This window comes from Spermophilus citellus (genome assembly GCF_964194105.1).
Source record: "Spermophilus citellus genome assembly, chromosome: 1".
Lineage (NCBI taxonomy): Eukaryota > Metazoa > Chordata > Mammalia > Rodentia > Sciuridae > Spermophilus > Spermophilus citellus.
In genome coordinates, this window is record NC_138182.1 from 27,136,569 (window position 1) to 27,157,922 (window position 21,354).

A 21,354-nucleotide genomic window follows, 5' to 3' on the forward strand; every position below is an offset into this window, starting at 1 on the left:
CAGACTCCAGAAACAGCAGACGCGGTCACCACGTCCCGTGCACCACATGACCTCCCTACGAAAGCAGCCTTGCAACTTATCAACTCAATGAGAACTCCCCCTTCCTCTGAAGTTAAAACCAGGCAGGGCAGCTGAGACCAGTGCAGCAGGGACGGGTCGGCTACTCAGGAGTCACAACGGGTCATGGAGAGCCGCGTCCCTGGGATTTCGCTACTCCCCTTACCGTTAGAAGATCTGGGAGGGAGGAAAGGAGGAGAAACACCCCAGAATCCTGGTGGAAAAGCCCCTGGCCTCGAAGGTGGGGTTTAGGGAGAAGGGAGGGGCAGCTCCGTGTGTGGTGACCCTTTGTGAACAGGCACTGTGGCAGCTCGGCTCTCACCGAGGCTTAGCGAGCCGACTAGGGGTGCCCGGCGTGGCCCCGTCGTGGCGACCGTGGCACCAAGGAGACGAGCCAGCCAAGAGCCTCCATGGCAGTCCTCCCCTCTGCTGCGCCACCCCCAGGGTCACTCGGGGGCCCCCGTGGTGGCCAACCCCGGGTCGCGCGGCCCTGGCCGGGCGCAAAGAGACGCACGGCGCTCTTTCCTCAGCAGCGTAATCCCTCCGCTGCGGGCCGCGCACTAGTTTTAATCACGCCCCACCCCCTGGCCGTCGGCGTCACCTCCGCTACTCTAGTGCTTTCCAGCAGCTTCCAGAAACATCGCCTCCCCAAACCCAACCACTCACACTCGGCGAGCTTGGAAGCCACCCGCCCCGCCCCTCCTCGTCAGTTTTAGCCGCAGCTAAAACTGCGGCTGCGATTACAGGGCGCACAGCCACGCCTCTGCGGATCCCTTCCGGAAGTGTTCCCATCTTCGCCTTCCCCGCGACGTCGGCGTTCTTTCAAGCCCCGCGTGCAGCAGGAAGGGGGACTTTTTTTTGCCGCGGACTCGAACCGGAAGTTGCTTTCCTAGCGGAGATGCCGGTGGGGGAGGAGTACTCCGAAGGGAACGTGGGTTGAACGTAACAACTAGGTGGTGTGGAGTTCGGACCGATCCGGTACGAAGAGGGGGAGTTCCAATTGCAGGTAAAGGAGAAGAGGGAGTAGTTTCTTTCGGCTTTCGAAATAAGGAAAAAGGAACACCTGAGATGCCCTATGGGATAGTGGGCACGCTGAAAGGATGGGCAGGGACGAGGTTCAGGTGGGAAAGGTTGATGGCTAAGGTATAAGAGTTGGAGTTAAGAGATTTATTTGGTCACAGAGAGGTAAACGCTGAAGAGAAACCAGAGTTCGTTTCCGTCTCCCGGAAGCTTTGGAGATGGGCAGGGTTAACGGAACGCGGCGTCTCGGGGGTTTCCAGGGCTGGGGTTTGAAACTCTCGTGTGTCTGTCCAGTCCGTCTCTGTTTCAGGACACCTGGGGTTTGGTACCAGGGTGGCCGTTAAAAGCTGATCCCGTTCCTCGCCTTTAAGTCTCTGGTGGCCTGGCCTTTGAGAGTTCACGTGCTGAGCCCACTTGGTCCCAAGGGCAAGTTCAAATGGGTGCAAGCTCCTTTGAGCACAGTTTCTCTGGGTTTTATCATTTCTCACATAGCACTGTGAATTAAGTTTAATTGGGTGCTTTTTGCCATCCCCATGGTTAGCTTCACTAACAAATTCATTGCGCTGTAACTGGGTGCATACTGAGGACCTTTGGAGCATCAGTGGCTTACAGAAGTGTCGAAAAGGGATGTATGAAGAAAGGGGCCAAGAGTGAAGTGGAGGGAGACCCTAAAGCTAGGCTGGTTTCGCCATGCAATGAGGTCATAGTACTTAGTATCTTTAGGTCATTCTGAGGTGTTCGGATGGACTTTCCTATAATCAGGCTGCAGTAAGTAGGCGGTTTTTAAGCTGAGCAGTGCCAAACTCAGACTTGTTTTATAGGAGCATCACTTTGACAGAGATGGGTGGAGTAAGATTGGAATAGAGAGGTACGAATTTGAAACATTTCCAAAGAACTGTCCACAGACTTTGGTGACTTTTACTACATGAAGAAAAGAAAAACAAAAGCAGAGAACGATTCACACTTTCTAGTCTATATTTAGGAGGCTGGAGATGTCAAGATTTGGTTGAGATTGGGGAGGAGGAACACATTTCTGAATAGAAGACAGTGAAGGGACATATTTAGTTGTAATTAGCCACTCCTGGATTGCATATAAGAGTAAATTGTATTTGAAAGAAGACTTGAAGAACCTATCTCTGGTATTTTTTAATAACGATTTTTTTGGGGGGAGATTTTGAATATTCATTATTTCTTTCCACAACCTACCAGCTGTTCCCATTGAAATGTTGGGTGGTAGTGTCAGAGAGAAGATTTGAAGGCTCCTTGTGTTTTGTGTCTGTAATTGAGAGAGAGAACAATCTGAAATGGTTTCCTAGATCCCTCAGGCAGATGGAGATTTTTATTTAAAAAAAAATATTGAAGATACTTAGCCTATCAGTATCTCTTGAGAATGCTGCAGAATGATAGAAAGTACACTGCACAGTTTCTGCATAGTTAAGTGTAAAGTTAGGACCTGAGCTGTGGCTCAGTGGTAAAGCATTTGCCTGGCATGTGTGAGGCCCTGGATTTGGTTTCTAGCACCACCAAAAATAAATAAATAAATAAATAAATAAATAAATAAATAAATAAATACAATTAGGAAATTAGGACTAGGAGTAGTTATAAATTTGTTATGTGTCAAGTGTTAAGCATTTGACATGCATTATTTCATTTAATCCTTAGAATGATACAGTTTAACAAGTTTCTAGCCCAGATCAGCAGGTGCAAAACTGGTGCTGATAGTCACTCTGGACAGTACGAGTTTGACTCTTTCCTGTATCCTATAATTCTTTTTTTTTTTCCCCCAGTTGTTGGTGGACATAATACCTTTATGTATTTATTTATTTATTTTTAAGAGAGAGAATTTTAATATTTATTTTTTAGTTTTTCGGCGGACACAACATTTTTGTATGTGGTGCTGAGGATTGAACCCCGGCCGCATGCATGCCAGGCGAGCATGCTACCCCTTGAGCCACATCCCCAGCCCTATTTATTTATTTTTAATGTAGTGCTGAGGATTGAACCCAGTGCCTCACACATGATAGGTAGGCACTTTACCACTAAGCTACAACCCCAGCCCCTGAATTCCTTTTTTATTTTTTAAATATTTATTTTTTAGATGTAGTTGGACACAATACCTTTATTTTATTTATTTATTTACTTATGTATGTATTTTAATGTGGTGCTGAGGATCAAATCCAGGGCCTCGAATGTGCTAGGTGAGCACTCTACCACTCAGCCACAACCCCAGCCCCCTGAAATTCTTTTTTGTAAGTAGATTATAACTAGCTAGAGACCATAAGTTGGTGTTGTCCATAAAGAGCCTGAAAATAACAAGCATCCACCTTGTAGTAACTTTCATGGCAGTACTTCTCTCTTTTTTTTTTTTTAATATTTATTTTTTACTTATAGGTGGACACAATGTCTTTATTCTATTTTCATGTGGTGCTGAGGATCGAACCCAGGGCCTCACGCATGATAGGCGAGCGATCTACCTCTGAGCCACAACCCCAGTCCATGGCAGTACTTCTCAATGGGACACTTTTATCTCTTTGTGTACATTTTGGCAGTATTTGGAGACATTTTTGGTTGTCTCATGGGTAGAGATCAGTGATCCTGCTAAATATTCTACAATGTACAGGACAGCACCTACAATAAAGAATTAATCTGGTCCAAAAAGTGTGGTGCTGTAGTTAAGAAACCCTGTCTGTGGTTTAGAGGAATAGGAAATTGAGATTCACTGATACTTAATTTTTTTTTAATCTTTGAAATTATTCCTTGGCTTGAAGGTGTGTAAAATTTATACAGCTAGAACAGAATAGTATAACCAGTTTTCAAAGTGAATCTGTGAGCCACTGATTCCCAGAAGATGGTTGTTGTAGAATTGTAGTTTCTTAGGCTTTTTAGTAACTTATGCTTGAAGTTACTTAACAGTGTTGTAGCCAAGTGGTAATTTGCCTTACTTAAGTTTCTTATGTCTGATTTTTCTATATTTTAAACTGCTTTTAATAACTTTTTCCTTATTCTGAGCTGCGTGTCATAATTTTTTACTGAATATGGTTCTGTTTCATGCGACTACATTCAACAAGCTTGTTGTGTAATTTGTACTATGGCAGTGTTTATATTTTAGTTCTGGTACAGATTGTTTACAAATAACATGAATTTTATATTTTGTTGGTAACTTTTAAAAGGTAGCATTCTCAATTGGTGAGGTATTGGGGGTTGAAAACAGTAGGAATGTATGTGGTTCATTGGTTCTTTTTTCCCTGTCAAGTAATAACACAGTGAATCTGGGGGGTTTTAGAGACTTTCTCATTATAATGCTGGCTTATTTGTTTTAACTTGTGCATAGGCTCTTAAAAACTTACATTTTCAAATTCTGGTGAATATAGGGTGCTTTAAATAGTGTCTGCGTCTACAACAAATTTTGTTTAATTGCTGTTCTCTGCCCTCTCCTCACACATTTGCTTAATATATAAATTTAGATATTTTCAACTTCATGATCACAATTTTAGAATATGTTTATCCTAGAATATAGATCTCTCAACATATACTTAAAAATATGTATCTTTTGTAAAATATCATAGCTCTTTTTTAGAATAAGAATTTTTATTTAATTGTCTATTGACTTTTTTTTTCCAGGGTTCATTGAAAAAATCCTTAGTGATATTGACATGTTTCAAGTGACATAAATTAGCCAATGACTCGGAATGATGGATTCTCCGAAGATTGGAAATGGTTTGCCAGTGATTGGACCAGGGGCTGATATAGGGGTATCTTCACTCCCTATGGTGGGGTATTTGGGAAAAGTTAGTGAACTTATTTTTTGGCTCAGTACAAAGTTGTTCTCCCCCCCCCCTTCTATTTTTGACACTTAAATTCAGTTTTAATTTTACCAATTAACTTCTAAAATGGTGTATCTTCCACGGAAATCTTACAGCAATGGCGAAAGATTAATTTAATGTGTTTACCTCTCTGTGTTTATTGATGTATGAACAGACCTTATAGTTTATTATTCTTTGAAAGTATGGAACATACATTTTCCCTGGCAGTTGATGCTACTTTTTTTTCTTCCTGCAAATAAAATGGATGCTGTTTTTAACACTTAAAGTTTAATTCTTATGATATTCTTTTTTCAGTAATAGTTAAATTTAAAACCTTATGCATTTCTTTTATTTGCCGTGTTTAATCTTGCCAGGACACTTCTAATTGAACTTTCTGTAATTTGATATGATTTAAAAATATTTTCATTTTAATTGCTTTATTTCTCTTTTAGAATTATAATTCAGCTAAAGCTACCTCAGATGGGTATTGCCCCGCTTGTAGAGAGAAGGGAAAAGTAAAAGCCTTAAAGACATACCGAATTAGTTTTCAAGAATCTATCTCTTTGTGTGAGGATCTGCAGGTAAAGTATTAATCTAATATAGCACATAAGTTTTAGTCTTTTGATTTTTTTTTTCTTCATTATTTGTATTATTACTCAATTTGGTTTTGGTACTGGGTATAGAACTCAGGAGTGTTTAAGCACTGAGCCACATTCCTGGCCCTTTTTAAATTTTTTATTTTGATATAGGGTATTGCTAAGTTGCAGAGGCTGGCTTTGAACTTGGATCCTCTTGCCTTATCCTCCCAAGTTATAGGGACGTAGGCATGCGCTATCATACCCGGTTTCGATTTGTATTTTTAGAATGTAGATTTTTTAAAAAATATTTATTTTTTTTGTAGTTGTACATAATAACTTGGTTTTAATTGTTTATTTTTGTGTGGTGCTGAGGATCAAACCTAGGCCTTGCATGTGTGAGTCGAGTGCTCTACCACTGAGCCATAACCCCAGCCCCTAGAATGTAGCTTTTTAACACATAGATAATCTGAGTTTCTAAATCTGTTTGGTTCTTTATGTCATTTTTCCATTTGGATTTCTTAGTTGTTGCATACGTTATTTTTTAACTTTGGTGGGGAGTTCTTGTTAGTTATTAGCATGTAGTAGTTATTCTCTTTGGTTTATGAACTTTTAGACTGGAAAAGTTATTACCTTCTAATTTACCTGGAAAAGTATTTCGGAAATCATTAGTCCCAAAACAGTATTATTCTATTTGCTAAGTAGTTTGTACTTAAAAATTTTAAAAGGCTCTAAATATGTTTTAATTATAGTAATTGTATCCACTAGTACAACATTTATATAGGAGCTTATTAATCCCGTAATATTCTACATTTTACTGTACTTGACACTTTATGAAACTTTTTTGTACATGTTTTAATTCTCAAAGCTTTGCAAGATAAGTATTCCCATTTTTTTTTAAGAAAAGATATTCAGGGTTGGAATGTGCCTCAGTGGTAGCACACTATCTAGCATGAGTCAGTCTCTGGATTCCGTTCCCAGCACTGTGCAAAACAAAACAAGCACCCTAGATTCAGAGGGTTTGGGGAATAGAAGATCTTTATAGAGTGCCAGAGCTGTGATTGGATTGTGGTTTTCTAATTTCAGGTCTGTTGGCTAGGTGATGTGGCTCAGCTGGAGAGCACTCACCTGACATGTGTGAGGGCCCTGGGCTTAATCCCCAGTACAGAAAGGAAAAAAAAAAAAAAGGAAAATGTAATGAGCTAATTTCAGACCTGTTTATTCCAGCTCAACTAGCAGTTCATCAGAATCATCTGGAATGTTATTAAAATATTTCTGGTTCTCACCTCTAGACACTGTTCATTAAAGTTGGCCCATATTTCTATAGTTTTGTAATTTTTGAGAATGAATCTAATGAACAGCCCAGTTTGGGAATACAAGGCAACATCACACAGTTGGCAATAGATATTTTGCTTGGTGTAATTTGAGGGAAAACAATCCCAGGCGTGTTTACAAATAGAAACAAATTTCCTTATGCATTTATTTAGCAAATGAGTGTCACTGAGTTGGCACTTTTTCCAATACAATGCTAGGATACAGGGATGAATAAAGCAACAACAAAAATTTTACCCTTGAGGAGATTATGTTCTAGATTTGGAAAGACAATAACAAGTGAAGTATGATTTTTTTATGTCAGATGATGAAAAGTGCTACTAAGAAACATAAAACTGGAGTTTGGGAGGAGTTGTTCACAGTTTTAAAGAGTGGTGGGGAGAATGCTTCATTGAGAAAGTGGAATTTGAGCAAAGGCCTGAGGGGGTGGGGTGGAGAGTATTGAGCCATCCTAGGCACTAGGAGAAGCAAGCACTAGGAGGGCCACGAGAGAGGAGAGGTTTCCTGTCATGTTTATGCTATTGCACTGAAACCAGCTGAGATGCTTTTGAGTGAGAGGCAGAGTGATAGACGATGAGTTAGAAAAATAATTGGGGACTGAACCATGTAGGGTCTTACAATCCATGATAAGCTCTTGACTTTTATTCTGGTTGAAGTGAGGAACTGTAGTAAGGAAGTTGGCAGAAGAGTAACATATTCTGATTTATGTGTTAAAAGGATCGCTGTGACTGTTGGGTTGAAAAATAAATGTAATGGGCAAGAACTGAATCCAGGAGACTAGTTAGTTTTGTTCCCAGTTCTCACACAAAGCTTAAAACCCCTGAGAGGTCAGAATAATCAAGGTTGAGACTTGTAACATCTGTGGTTGCCGCGTCCGGCGAAATGGACCGAGTCCGGCGAGAGACGTCGGGGTTAAAAGAGTTCACAGGACACCAAGGTTCTTCATCCAGGAGGAGGCATGTGTGCCGCCTTATTATCCAAGTTTTGTTCCCTTATATACTTTCTATAACTGCAGTGGAAATTTAGCCAAAACAGGGGAGGAATAACACCTGCTACTCTTGGGTTACCGTGACCGTCCCTTATCAGGAAGCTCCGAGAAGGCCAAGATGTTCCCAAAAAGGCACATATGTCTGAGGCAGATAAACATGAAACCGCAAGCCTGCATCATGACCCTGTGAGCTGGCCACTTTGACATGCAGAACAAGGAACTGGGGGCTGGGCCCCGGGGGCCAGGGAAGGCCTGCTACCAGCATGTGGTGTAAGTAGTTGGAGCTGTATGTGGAGAGTTTGGGATTAGAGAAGAAGACTTGGTTGTCGTGAGCATGTGGCTAACTGAATCATAAAGTTAGAAGAGTTCCCCTAGGAGTGGATAAAAGAGGTCTAATAACAGCCCTGAACCACTCCAACATTAAGAAGTTGGGAAGATGAAATGGACCACAGTAGAGTCTGAGAAGTTTGTAGCAGTAAAACCAGGTAAGAGAGTGCATTGTGCAGGAAGTCCAGTGAAAAATTGAAGGGAGGGAATGTGTTAGTTATTGTCAGATGTTGCTGAGAGCTCAGGGAAGAGGACAACCCAATTCATCTTTGACTAGAGTGACCTGGAGGTCCTTGGACACCTCAGGAAGAATAGATTGGGTGAAGCAGTGGTGATAAAAGCCTGAGTGGAGCAGACAGAAGGAGAAGCATAGATGTGAAAGAATTTTTTAAAATTTTAAGTAGAAAAAATTTTTAAGTATGCTGGGAAAAAGACCAGCATACTAGTTGTATTCATTGAGGGACAGTTTGGGAAAATAGCTAGAGGCATATCCCTGGAGCAGGAGGTAGACTTTGTTGCCCACAGTGAGGGGTTGATTGTAGGAGCTTTTCATGGGCTCATTCTTAATAACAGGCTATATTTAGAGTGTTTGCTAGTTAACTTAAAGTTGTGGAATTGTGACCATTGGAAAGAGAAAATCTTATTGATTTTAGATGAAAGTACTTTTGCCCTCCTGGAACAATACATAAGTGATATTCAGTAGAGCTCTTTAACCAAGGAGAATAACAATAGAGCAGTTCCTGTCTTCAGGAAGTAGGTTTTAGCTATTAAGATTGGATATGTTATTTGCACTTTTAGTATTTTAAGCATTCTTTTTTAGGTGATAGAAGAAAATATATAGTCAAGAATTTTAAGTATATACAGTGCAAATGTTTAAAAAAAAAAAACTGGAGTTGAGCCAAGCATGTGGGTGCATGCCTATATAAACCTAGCAGCTTGGGAGGTGAGGCAGGAGAATCATAGGTTCAAGGCCAACTTCAGCAACTAAGTAAGAACCTGTCTCAAAATAAAAAGATCTAGGGGTGTAGCTCAGTGATTGACCACCCCTGGGTACAACTTTTAGTAACTCTTTTTCTCTCACACACACAGAACCGGAGTAATTTATTGATCTAATTTAAATGTTTTGTTTTTTTACTAATCAACAATATGAGCCTAGTGTACTTTGTGAAGTAGATTGGTTTACAGCAGGGGTCAGCAAACTCTTTTTGTATGATAAAAAGCTAGAATGAGTTTCCTGTTTTAAAATGGTTGGGGAAAATCAAAATCAAAAGAAGTCTCTTTGATAACATGAAAATCATGAAATTCAAATTTCATGTGTATAAATAGTTTTATTGGAATATAGCTATGCTCATTTTTATAACATCTGTGGCTGCTTTTGCACTATAATAGCAGAATTGAATATTTTTGACAGAGACTGTGTAGCTCACAAACCCTAAAATGTTTATTTTTTAGCCTTTTATAGATAAAGTTTGCTGGTTCATAGTCCATAAGACCCCTGAATACATAATATGTAAAGAGTTCTATAAAACTTGGAGTCCGCTGAGCATTTTGCATGTATTTGCTCTAAATTGGAAGAAGCATGTGGGAACCCCTTTTAATTGCTTATTTATGTATTTATTTTTTAGTTGTGAGTGGACACAATACCTTTGTTTTATTTTTATGTGGTGCTGAGGTTCGAACCCAATGCCTCACGCATGCTAGGCAAGCTCTCTACCTCTGAACCACAACGCCAGCCCAATTGCTTATTTATGTTAAAATGTTTTTTAATTTGAAAAAAAAATTAATATTCTAAACTAATTTAGAATTAATACCAAATTGGAACTTTTCAAGTATTTTTAAAATGTTTTAACTTTTCTTTCTTTTTTTTTTTTTTTTTTTTGAGTAGTTCATTATTTTGGAGGATTTTATTATTCAGTCCTTTTTTTTTAAAGAAAAAGATTTATAATGAAAAGGATTTTGCATACTTTGTTTTTCTTTTTCTTTTTTTTTTTTTTTTTGAGATCTTGCTTTTAGGCAAGCCTTGAATTTGTGATTTTCCTGCTTCAGCCTCCTAAGTAGCTGAGATTACAGATGTGTGCCACTTTGTTCAGCTATAAAGAGATTTTTAAATAGTGTTAAGTCATCAAAGAAAATACTTGTTCATTTGTGAAATGGGCATAAGTAGCTGGGAATGGTTGCACACACCTGTAATCCTGTCCACTTGGGAGACCCAGACAGGAGGATAATAAGTTTGAGACCACTTGAGCAATCTATCAAGCCCTTAAGCAATGTAGACCCTGTCTCAAAACAAAAAGGGCAGGCACAGTGGTACACATGTTTAATCTCAGCAATTAGGGAGGCTAAGGCAGGAGGATTACAAGTTGGAGGCCAGCCAGTCTCAGCAAGTAAGTGAGGACCTAAGCAACTTAGGGAGACCCTATTCTGTCTCAAAATAAAAAATAAAAAGGACTGGGATGTAGCTCAGTGATTAAGTGCCCCTGGGTTCAATCCCCAGTACCTAAAAAATAGAAAATAGTCCCAGTAACACCAAAAAAAAAAAAAAAAAAAAAAAGAAAGAAAGAAAAAAGAAGGAAAGGGCATAAGATATTTATAAATTATTTTTATAATTTCTTTGGCTGAAGCTTAATTAATTTCCAAATAAAATGATAGCTGGTGATGTAGCTCAGGATAAAGCACTTGTCTAGCATGTGAGAAGCTCTGGGATTGATCCCTTGCACTGCACACAAAGACAGCAACAATAGGGGCTGGGGTTGTGGCTCAGAGGTAGAGCACTTGCCTAGCACATGTGAGGCCCTAGGTTTGATCCTCAGCATCATATAAAAATAAATAAGTAAAGGTATTGTGTCCAACTACAACTAAAAAAAAAAAGCAACAACAACAAAACAAAACATGTTTTCTTATTACTGTCTTTCAGGAATAAAAACAGGAAATTACTTAAGCTGCTCCAAAAAAAAAAAAAAATCACTGAGAAACAGCATTAGGTTTAAGTTAAAAAGCTTTATTCTAGTTATTACATTTTAAATAAAATGCTAACTACAGTCAGATGCAAAGAGATAATATAAAAGTATTAATTTATAAAAGGGAAAACTTATGGTAAAAACAAATTATAATTTTGGTTGCCCTAGTGATGGGAGTAGAGATTATAGAAAAAAAAGTCAGTGAAAACATTTGTAAAGCAAGTGTGGAAACCATCCAGGCCACTAAGTTTTGTAGCCCAAGACCCTCATAGTTTATTATTTTTCATTAAATAGGGATACAAGCACTAAGTTTTGTAGCCCAAGACCCTCATAGTTTATTATTTTTCATTAAATAGGGATACAAGCAGTATGTATATACACCAAGATCTTGACTGCTTGAGATTGGTGAAGGACTTTTGTTTTGGTATTTGGGTAATTTTTTTAAAAATTATTTTGTTTCTGTTTTTTAAAATTGTGACAGAAAATTATAGAATCTAACATCTTAACCATTTTTAAGTGTATAGTTCAGGAGTACTATGTGTACTCACCTGGTCATGCAGTATATCTCTAGAACTTTCTTTAGTTTGCACAACTGAATTGTACACAGATGCCCTAGTCACCCTTCACTCTAGCTCTTGGCAGCCACTGATCTATTTCAATAAATCTTATTACTCTTTTTTAAAAAAATTTTATTATTGGTTGTTCAAAACATTACATAGTTCTTGATACATCTTATTACTCTTAAGTACTTCATATAAATAGAATCATTACAGTATGTGGTTTTTTTGTGTGGCTGATTAATTTCACTTAATATAATGTCATTAAAGTTCATCTGTGTTGTAGCATGTGACATGGTTTCCTTTATTTTTTTTTTAAGGCTGAATAGTATTCTATTGAATGGATAATACCCCATTTTCTTTATCAGTTCATATATGTCATCACACATTTGGGTTGTTTTCCTACCTTTGGATATTGTGAATAAGTGCTACAGTGAACATGGGTGTACAAACATCTCTTTGAGATCCTGCTTTCAATATTTTTGAATGTAATCTTTTATGACTCTGAAAATGCAATTATTGCTATTGATTTTAGTTTTAGTTTGTGTGTGTGATACTGGGGATCGCACTCAGAAGTGCTCTACCACTGAACTACATCCCTGCCCTTTTTATTTTTTATTTTGAGAGAGGGTCTAAGTTACCCAGGCTGTCCTCAAATTTGTGATCCTCCTGTCAACAGTGTCCCAGGTTGCTGGGTTTACAGATGTATGCCACCACATCTGGCATTGTTATTGATTTTAAAGTGTTTTTGGTTTCCTGGCATAGGGTAGGATTTGAGAAATCTCAAGATATAAAATTGTTAGTCAAGTTAGTATTCCTTCATCCCTACCCTGATCCCCAAGTATTGCGGATTGAATCCAGGGCATCCACTTTCTAGGCAAATGCTTCCCCACTAAGCTATATCGCTAGCCCATCCTTTTTTATTAAACTGTCGCTAATTCACCCCAGTTGGTTTTGAACTTGTGATCTTCCTACCTTGGCCTCCAGAGTTAGCTGGGGTTGCAGGCCTATGCAAATATAGTATTTTAAATATAGTATTCACTGTATAGAAGAAGCTAGATGAGGGATTTCAGTGCATTTCACTTGTCTGTTGCTATGAAGTGAATTACCTCAAAACTAAATAACTGCATGGCTTTATTTTCATGATTCTGTGGGTTCTCTAGGCAGTTCTTATCCTTGTATGTACAATATCTGCTGTGATGACTGAAAATGCTTGCATGTCTGACTGTAAGTGCTGTTTGGGAGCTCAGCTTAGGGAGCCAGCTGGGAATTTCAGTTCTTTTTCTTGAGACTAATTGGGCTTCTTACTGCATGAAAACTGGGACTGAAGAAGGGCCTCCAAGAGTACAAGAATGGGCCAGTGCTTATCAGACCTTCATGTGAATCTTGTGTCCAAATGTCCCATCAAAGGTAGTAAATGCCTAAGCCCAGTCTGTGTAGAGGACTTGACAATATGAGGACATCAGTTACCAGAAGGTATGGTTCTTCAGTTCACTGAAGGCCACCAAAGTGTAGCGGTCTACCAAACTTGTATAGAAAAAAGGCATGTTTTGTTTATTTATTAATTTAATTTTTTATCATAGAAATAATTTTATTATGTCAGAGTTGTGACAAATTGAACATCATTAAACAACATCCATTCAAAATATATATTTATTTTTAATTTTGATTTGTTGTATATAACAACAATGCATTACAATTCATATTACAAATATAGAGCACGATTTTTATATCTGGTTGTACACAAAGTAGATTCACATCTTTCATGTTTTCTTACATAGGGTAATAATGACCATCAAATTCCACCATCTTTCCTACCCCATACCCGTACTCCCTCCCCTTTTCCCCTTTGCCCTATCTAGAGTTCATTTAATCCTCCCCATACCTGCCCCACAGCATATTATGGATCAGCATCCTTAAATCAGAAATCATTTGGCATTTGGTTTTTTGGGATTGGCCAATTTCACTTGGCATTATATTCTCCAGCTTCATCCATTTACCTGCAAATGCCTTGATTTGTACTCTCTTAATGCTGAATAATATTCCGTTGTGTATACCACATTTTCTTTATCCATTCATTTACAAAACGGCATTAGGTTGATTCCACAATTTAGCTATTGTGAATTGTGCTGCTATAAACATTCATGTGGCTGTGTCCCTGTAGTATGCTATTTATTTATTCATTTAATTTTTTAAATTACTTTTTCTCAGTGCTAGGGATTGAATTAGCCTTTTGCATACTATACTAGGCAAGTGCTTTATCACTGAACTACAGTATCTCTTTCCAAAATATATATTTTAAATGAGGGCATTTAGTGTATAGGTTCTTGAATTTATCTTGTAGAATGTTTTGGTGGTCTTGAAAATTAAGAAAAATTCACTGATTTACGATGTATTTACATTTTGGAATTTGGTTGAAATTGTGTTAATGCCCAGTTAGATTTGATGAGTTGTTAAAATTGAGCAATTTTTCTCTCAACCCATTACATATGAACTAAAATAGCATGTTTTTAGATTTATACTCAGTGTTAAAATATAGGAAACACAGAAATTAATCCATGCAGTTTTTTAACTTTGAAAATACTTTTCCAAGTTAGGTGTGGTGGTACATGCCTGCAAGACCCCGTCTCAAAAAGGGCTGGAGATATGATCCAGTGGTAGAGTACTAATGGGTGGTGGTTCAGTCCCAGTCCCACCACCAAAAAAAAAAACCATACTTTTCCAATTTTTAAAATGTTACACTGTTTGTTCCAAAAGAGTAGTGGTCCTCAGTCTTCTTTACAATGTTGAAATTTTTTAATATTCTTGAAATTAGATTTTTTTATTAACATAAATATGTTTTCTTTGTTATCTTACCCTAGTTATAACTCAGATTAAACCTTAGATTTAATTCATTAGGAAAATTTTTTCTTTGGGGGGGTCCACATTTTGATTAAATAGTGTTTGTCATTAGTTCTTTCAAATTTAGATTGATAAATATATTCTCATGTTAAATTAATGCTAAAAATTTGTTTTTCATAGTGTAGAAACTAGAAACTGTAAAGTAAAACTTTTACTTATTTGAATTTTTGTAATTGTATGATTTTATTTTTCTTTTCTAGTGCATCTATCCTTTGGGCTCTAAATCACTTAATAATTTAATTTCTCCTGATTTGGAAGATTGTCACATTCCGAATAAGCCTCAAAAAAGAAAGATCTTAGAAACCATCTGTAATGATTCACCTTTTTTAGCAAATTCCAAAAAGACTAGAAATCATCTTGTTACTGATGGAGAACAAGTTTTGAACCGCAAATATGATGAAATCTTGTCAAACTTACCCAATAGTAGTAGTCAACAGAATTCAGTTAGAACTGCTCATTCCTTGGATCATAATGAGACCTTGGACGCTGATAATGTTGATATGGCTGAAGAAGATCCTATTACTGTTGATGTCTCTGAAACTGGGGGAATTTCCCCTCAGAATGAAGGATATACATCTGAACTGGAAATGCCATTTCTCCAGACTCTCTGTGTCCAGTGGAAAAATACTAATGCTCTATGTTGGTTAGACTGTCTCTTGTCAGCTTTGGTACACTTGGAAGAGTTAAAGAACACTGTGACTAAATTGTGTTCTAAGGAAGAATCTGTATTTTGGAGGTTGTTTGAAAAATATGATCAAGCAAGTAAGCTTCTGTATAACAATCATTTGGATGGAGTTAAAGGTTGGTAGTAGTACATTATTTCTCCTTAATTTTTAAAGATGTTATTGAGTTTTGTCTCAAAGCATGTGGAAAAGATGCCATCAGTAGGGTTTCCTAGGAGCAGGAAACTCAAGGATAGTGTCATGAAGATGAGATAACACCGGCCACAGCATCATGAGTGCCACAAAGGTCATCTTTCAAAAACTAATTGTGAGGGGGAAAGAAGCAGTGGTTGTCAGGGTAGTAGTCGTCATCACAGTCCATCAAAGTAAAATCTTTTAAGTTTTTAAACTACTGAAAGGTAGAATAAAGAAGCAAGTAAAAATCACCTGTAATCCTACAGCCCTCCAGAATCCTTACAGGGAGGGATATATTTTTTTTTAATTTTCTACAAGTTGATAGGATACTCAGAAACCTACTTTTCAACCCAAGAAGAATTAAAACATTGTTTTATACTCAGTCCACCTATGTGTACCTCCCATCCTGCCCTTCATTTCCCCCAAAGGTAATCATTATCCTGAATTGTGTTTTGTCACTACTACTTAATAATTTTTCTTAAAATTGCCAAATTTAGTTTATTTTGAATGTTTTAAAAAAAGATGGTGTGTCCTCTGGAACCTTTTTTTAAGGGTTTATGAAGCTGCCTGGAGTTGCAGTTTGTTGATTTTCATTGATGTATGGTATTTTTCATTTTGGAAATATATCAATGTACTCTTCCCTCAGTATTTGTGGAGAATCGATTCTAGGACCTCCTACAGATTACAAAATCCAAGGATGCTAATTCCCTTATTTAAAATGGTTTAATTTTTACATAGAACCCATGCACATCTTCCCATATACTTGAAATCATGTCTAGATTACTTAATATTGCTTAATATAACAAATGTGATGCAAACAGTGGCTGTACTATGTTGTTTAGGGAATAATGGCAAGGGAACAAGAGGCTGTACAAGTACAGTCAGTACAGCTGCAATCCCCCCCACCCAAATATTTTCAGTCCATGGTTGGTTGAGTCTGAAGGTACTGAGGACCAGCTGTGATTTACTCGTCAGTGGACAGTGGGTTCTTGTTTTGGCATTATAAATACTGTTGTTGTGACCATTTTGGATAATTTTCCAGGAGTATAGATAGTAGGAATAGTAGGAGAGTTTCTCTTGCATATTCCATAGTAATGCATTTACCATATCTGAGTCTAGTCATTCAGATAATGGCAGTTGTTTTCCAAAGTAGTTGTATCAGTCAGGAACTCCCAATAGCAATTTATAAGACATCTTCTCTTAGTGATTTTACACTTGAGGTTTTTGCTATTTGAGTGTCATGAAGTGGTCTGTGGTCTTGGTTTGCATTTCCAGATTTCAGGAGCTTGATCTTACCCTTCATGTGTACATTGACCATATATGTTCGCTCTTCTGTGAAGTGTTTAATAGTGTCTTATCCGTATTTGTTCTGTTGGTCATTGTGTTCTTACTGATTTGTATGAATTTTTGAATATCCTTGTTGCTATTTTTATGTTAGATATTTGTTGCTGAATCTTCTCTCAGATACATCTTTTTTCCCTACTTTTTTTCCTTTGGTACAGGGGATTGAACTCAGGGACACTTGACCACTGAGCCACATCCCCAGCCCTATTTTGTATTTTATTTAGAGATAGGGTCTCAATGAGTTGCTTAGCATCTCACATTTGCTGAGGCTGGCTTTGAACTCGCAATCCTCTAAAATCAGTCTCCCGAGCCACTGGTGTGCACCACCACGCACGGCTTGTTTTTCTACTTTTTAAAAGCTGTCTTGATATACAGGAAAGTGTTCAGCTTTTCTTTTGGAGTTAGTGTTGTGGCAAAGAAGCCTTTTCCTGAGAACAGGAAGTTGGACATTGATCATTGTTGTCACTGAAAAAATCATAAAGTTTGTTTTTGACAGTGAAATTATTAATTCAGCAGAAGTTAATATTTGTGTATGGTATGGAGTAAAGATCCATTTTTCTCTCATTTGTGTAGCCTGTTTTTCTAGCTTTCCTCCTTTTGTCAGTTGATCCTGCCATACCATGTTTGTCTTATGTATGTGCAACTGTTAACTCCTAGTTTTGTCTGTCTGTCCCTATACCCACACTATTTTGACTTTTTTTAAAGTCTTGCTGTCTGGAAGGACAAGATCTTCATTTTTATTGAATTTCTTTTGAAGTGTCTTGGTATATTTTTTCCCTGATCTTATTTATGCATATATTTTCTTTGACAGATTTAACATCATACCATGCTTTCTTCACTTGACATTGTAGGTATTTTCATATTCATTAATATATTAAAAAATGTGACTTTGGTTGTGCAGTCCTTTGTATGGATCCTGTACATTGCTTTCTGACTGTGGACCATTTAGGTTGCTTACTGTTTTTTGCTATTTTAGATTCACATTATGACAAATATGTATATATTCTTTTGAATGTATTGCTCATTGATGTCAAGAGGGATGTTAAAATATGAATATTATGGTTCAGGAGAGTTATACTAATATAGTTCTATTTTCATTTTGTGGAAGAAAATATCTCAGAGTATTCTAGCCATCTTTGGCTTTGAGCTAGACGGCACATGCCTGTGATAGTAGCCACTCTAGAGCTAAGACAAGAGGATCCCAAGTTTGAGACCAGCCTGGGCAATTTACTGAAACCCCCAGTCTCAAAATAAAATCTAAGGGCTGGGGATGTAGTTCATGGTAGACTATTTGCCTAGTATGTGGGAGGCTCTGGGTTTAATCCCAAGGTTAAAAAAAAAATTATGATGTTGTAAAGAGTATTTTTGTTTCGATTCAAGTTTCCCTGAAACTAAATTTTTTCATGCATCATTCATTTGCAAAATTTTTTTTTTGCAATTTTTAAAATAAGCCTTTTTAAAAAAATTTTTACTCCTAGAACTAGGCATAAAACTAGGACCCTCACAGTTGCTAAGCAAGTGCTCGACCACTGAACTACATCCCAACCCTTCTGAAATTTTTTTTGCGGTCCTCTGCCTCATCCTCTTGAGTAGCTGGGATTATAGGTGTGTGCCATCCTGCCCAGCTTTCATAAGCATTTTTGCCTTTGGCTTTTTCTTCTATTTCTGTTTTATGTAATTACAGAAGTCTCAGAGTCTTTTCCACATGCTTTGAGACAGTTGTTCAGTCAATTATTGCTGAAAAGCAATAATTAAATACCAGAATTAATTTCATATTTGTTATACTCTATAGAATAACTGTATTTTCACAATCTGTATGTTAATTATATTCGACTTCTTTTTTTTGCATTATAAATTTTCTTTTTTGCCATCATCAAATAACTAAAAATTTGGGTTAATGCTTACTTTTTTTATTAAGGACAATCGAGATATTTTTATTAGTGAAACACTTAAGCAGAGAGTGGTCAAGCTGTATGTATCATTTGTAAGAGTTTCAAGAGAAGATCCATTTGTTGCTTAAGAGTAACCAGAGTCTTGGATGTATTTGGATGTATATGGAGGCTTATATTCAAAATAATTTATTAATCTTGGCTAGTTTCTTGTCACAGTGATTCCACTTTGAGGACTTTAACCCTGAAGAGATCAAAAATATGGATAGATATGTGCCCAAAGATGTTATTACTATAAATTTATGATATTGAAAAAAGAAATGTCTAGCAATAAGGGAATGATTGTTGGTTACAGTGGGTGCAGCTAGCCCACTGTGGTTTTTTTTTTTTTTTTAATTTGTTCTAATTAGTTATACATGACAGTAGAATGCATTTTTGTCACATTTTTCACAAATGAAGCACAACTTCTCCTTCCTCTGGCTGAACATGCTGTTGAGTCTCCCTGTGCTTAATGAAGCAAATTTGTATGAACAAAGGAGGATGTGGAATTGCATAAAAACTGTAATGCTATTGAGGACCCTCTCTACCTGCCCCAAAAGGAGGATTTGGAAGAAGGGAAATATGCTAGATATCAGGAAAATAATCATAACTTAATCATTAAGACTTAGGTAGGTTCAAGAAAAGTTTAAAGTGGAGTAAATTATTAGAAGTTGTCTCTAGTGTAAGTAATAATTGCATATAAAGAGAGCTTCGGCTGTTTCAGAGATGGACAAAAATATCTTAAATATTCCTAATCCAAAAATCTGAATCTAAAATGCCCTCAAACTGAAACTTTTGAGTACCAACATGATGCCAAAGTAGGAATATTTCATACCTGACCTCATGTGACAGGTCATAGTCAAAACACAATATTTTAGAATTAACTTCAGGCTCTGTGTAAAAATAAATGAATTTCATGGTTAGATTTAGCTCTTCTCCCCAAAATGTATATGCAGATATTCCAAAATCTTAAAAACAAAACAAAAAATTCAACCTGAAATGTGAAACACTAATGATCCCAACCTATGTTTTACTAGACCTCTGATTATTTGGGTGATATTTTTATTCAGGTAGTAAATGCTAATGATACTGTGCTGATAACAAATAAAAAGGGAATTATATATTATACTGTAATTTTACGTTTGCCTTTTATCTCTGTTTGCACAAATTAATAAACTTCCATTTTTATTAATGTCTTAAATTTTATGTAGAAAGATATACATTGATGAGAAATTTTTTGATGATAATGTTCTGAATGTATTTATAGATGGAGAGTATAAAATTACTTCAAAAATATTCACAGAGATAGAGACCTGTCTGAATGAAGTCAGAGGCGAAATTTTTACTGAACTGCAGCCCCAGCTTAGATGCACGTTGGGTAAGTAATTGATGTACCTTAACTCATCTATCATAGAAATGTGTACATCATAAGGAGGTATAATATTGGTTTAGTACTTTGGATGTTCGGATTCTTTGGGAGCAGGAATCTGGCTAGTTTATCTTAGGAGTCTACCACTGATTGAATCTTTGGTGTGTACAGCTGTTTAGATAAATCTGCAGGTTGGTGTTCTACCTCTTGAGAGTGGATGCAGTGCTCAGAGCCAGGTGAATATTTAGAGGGCACATCCTTGGTTGCTTCTCCAGTTCTTACCCCAATAGGCTAATTCAACATTTTCAAACTTGACTGTGCATCATGAAATATGTAGGGAATTTAAAAGTAAATACCAGTGCTGGGGCTCATATATGTGGGTAGGGTTAAGAATCAGATCTAAACCAGTCTAGTAATTCTTATCTTACCAGTGGATTCTAAGAATGGACATGTGGTACAATTTTGGCCAGTGGGATATTAAGAGAACTATGCTGAAGACCTTTCAGGAAAGCTTTTTCATCTTTAAAAAGGGTATAAGAGTGGAACTTGCTTTGTCCTCTGTTAATTGATTTTTGGCCTTGTGGGAGCAGAGTGAAGCAAGGAAACCAGAGTCTCCATCCAGATCTTTCTACATGCCTTTAGTATTACAAGAAGGAGCCACTGGTGTTTGGTGTTTTGTTTTGTTTTTTTGCGAGGAGTGCCTTTTTATTTCCCTTTTTTATTTTTGTGTATTAACTCTTCCATTAATAATGTATGGTGCTTTGTATTAGTATGTACCTATACTCAATTATGCAAAATATCAGTGCCTTCTATTTTTTCCTCTCAGTGAATGGCATTTATTTCATCAGGCCTAGATATGGTATCTAGAAGCAATGTCTTTTGTCCATACCTGACAGCTTTTGACCTACTTGTTTGTCTCACAGTCTACCCCCTAGTTTTCTTTAATTTTTCATAGACTTTTACATATGAGTTTGCCTTCCACTTAAAATACACAGGTTTTCTATATGCCAGTCTCTGGCATAACCTCATTTTGGTTTAAAGAACGGTTCTCGTTTATCATCAGGTGGGATCTCCAGTGGGATACATATTTTTTCTTTTTATCAAAGTATGATTTACATATAGTAAAACCTTTTAAATGTATACAGTTGTATAATGATCACTCCATTCATGATAGATCTATCACCCTAAAACTTCACCAGGCTCCTTTGTAATCCACCCTATTCCTCACAAAGAAGTTTTGCATGAATACCCATTTCAAACTAGCCTTTTCCAAAGCATCTCTGAATACAAATTGAGGGGCTCCGCATCCCATCTCCCCCCAAAGGGTAACCTGAGGTGT

At 37.2% G+C, this 21,354-nt stretch overlaps 1 protein-coding gene and 1 long non-coding RNA gene across 5 annotated transcripts in view; one reads left to right on the plus strand and one right to left on the minus strand.

Moving 5' to 3' along the window:
• Nucleotides 1–337, minus strand: part of LOC308641528 — a 42,187-nt gene extending 41,850 nt beyond the window's left edge. Inside the window, exon 1 of the long non-coding RNA XR_014020466.1 lies at nucleotides 224–337. This is a non-coding gene — a long non-coding RNA (uncharacterized lncRNA). The remainder of the gene's footprint in view (nucleotides 1–223) is intronic.
• A 587-nt stretch (nucleotides 338–924) lies between these two features.
• USPL1 (ubiquitin specific peptidase like 1) overlaps nucleotides 925–21,354 on the plus strand; it is a 38,345-nt gene continuing 17,915 nt past the window's right edge. The window contains exons 1-5 of one of the 4 annotated variants that reach the window (XM_081280186.1): nucleotides 925–1,063; nucleotides 4,699–4,865; nucleotides 5,333–5,461; nucleotides 14,718–15,318; nucleotides 19,914–20,024. In XM_081280186.1, the coding sequence (XP_081136312.1) occupies nucleotides 4,767–4,865; nucleotides 5,333–5,461; nucleotides 14,718–15,318; nucleotides 19,914–20,024 (940 nt within the window). In that variant the 5' untranslated portion in view covers nucleotides 925–1,063; nucleotides 4,699–4,766. Of the gene's footprint in view, nucleotides 1,064–4,692; nucleotides 4,866–5,332; nucleotides 5,462–14,717; nucleotides 15,319–19,913; nucleotides 20,025–21,354 lie in introns of those variants that run through there. The other 3 variants (XM_081280187.1, XM_081280188.1, XM_081280189.1) reach the window with 3 other exon arrangements.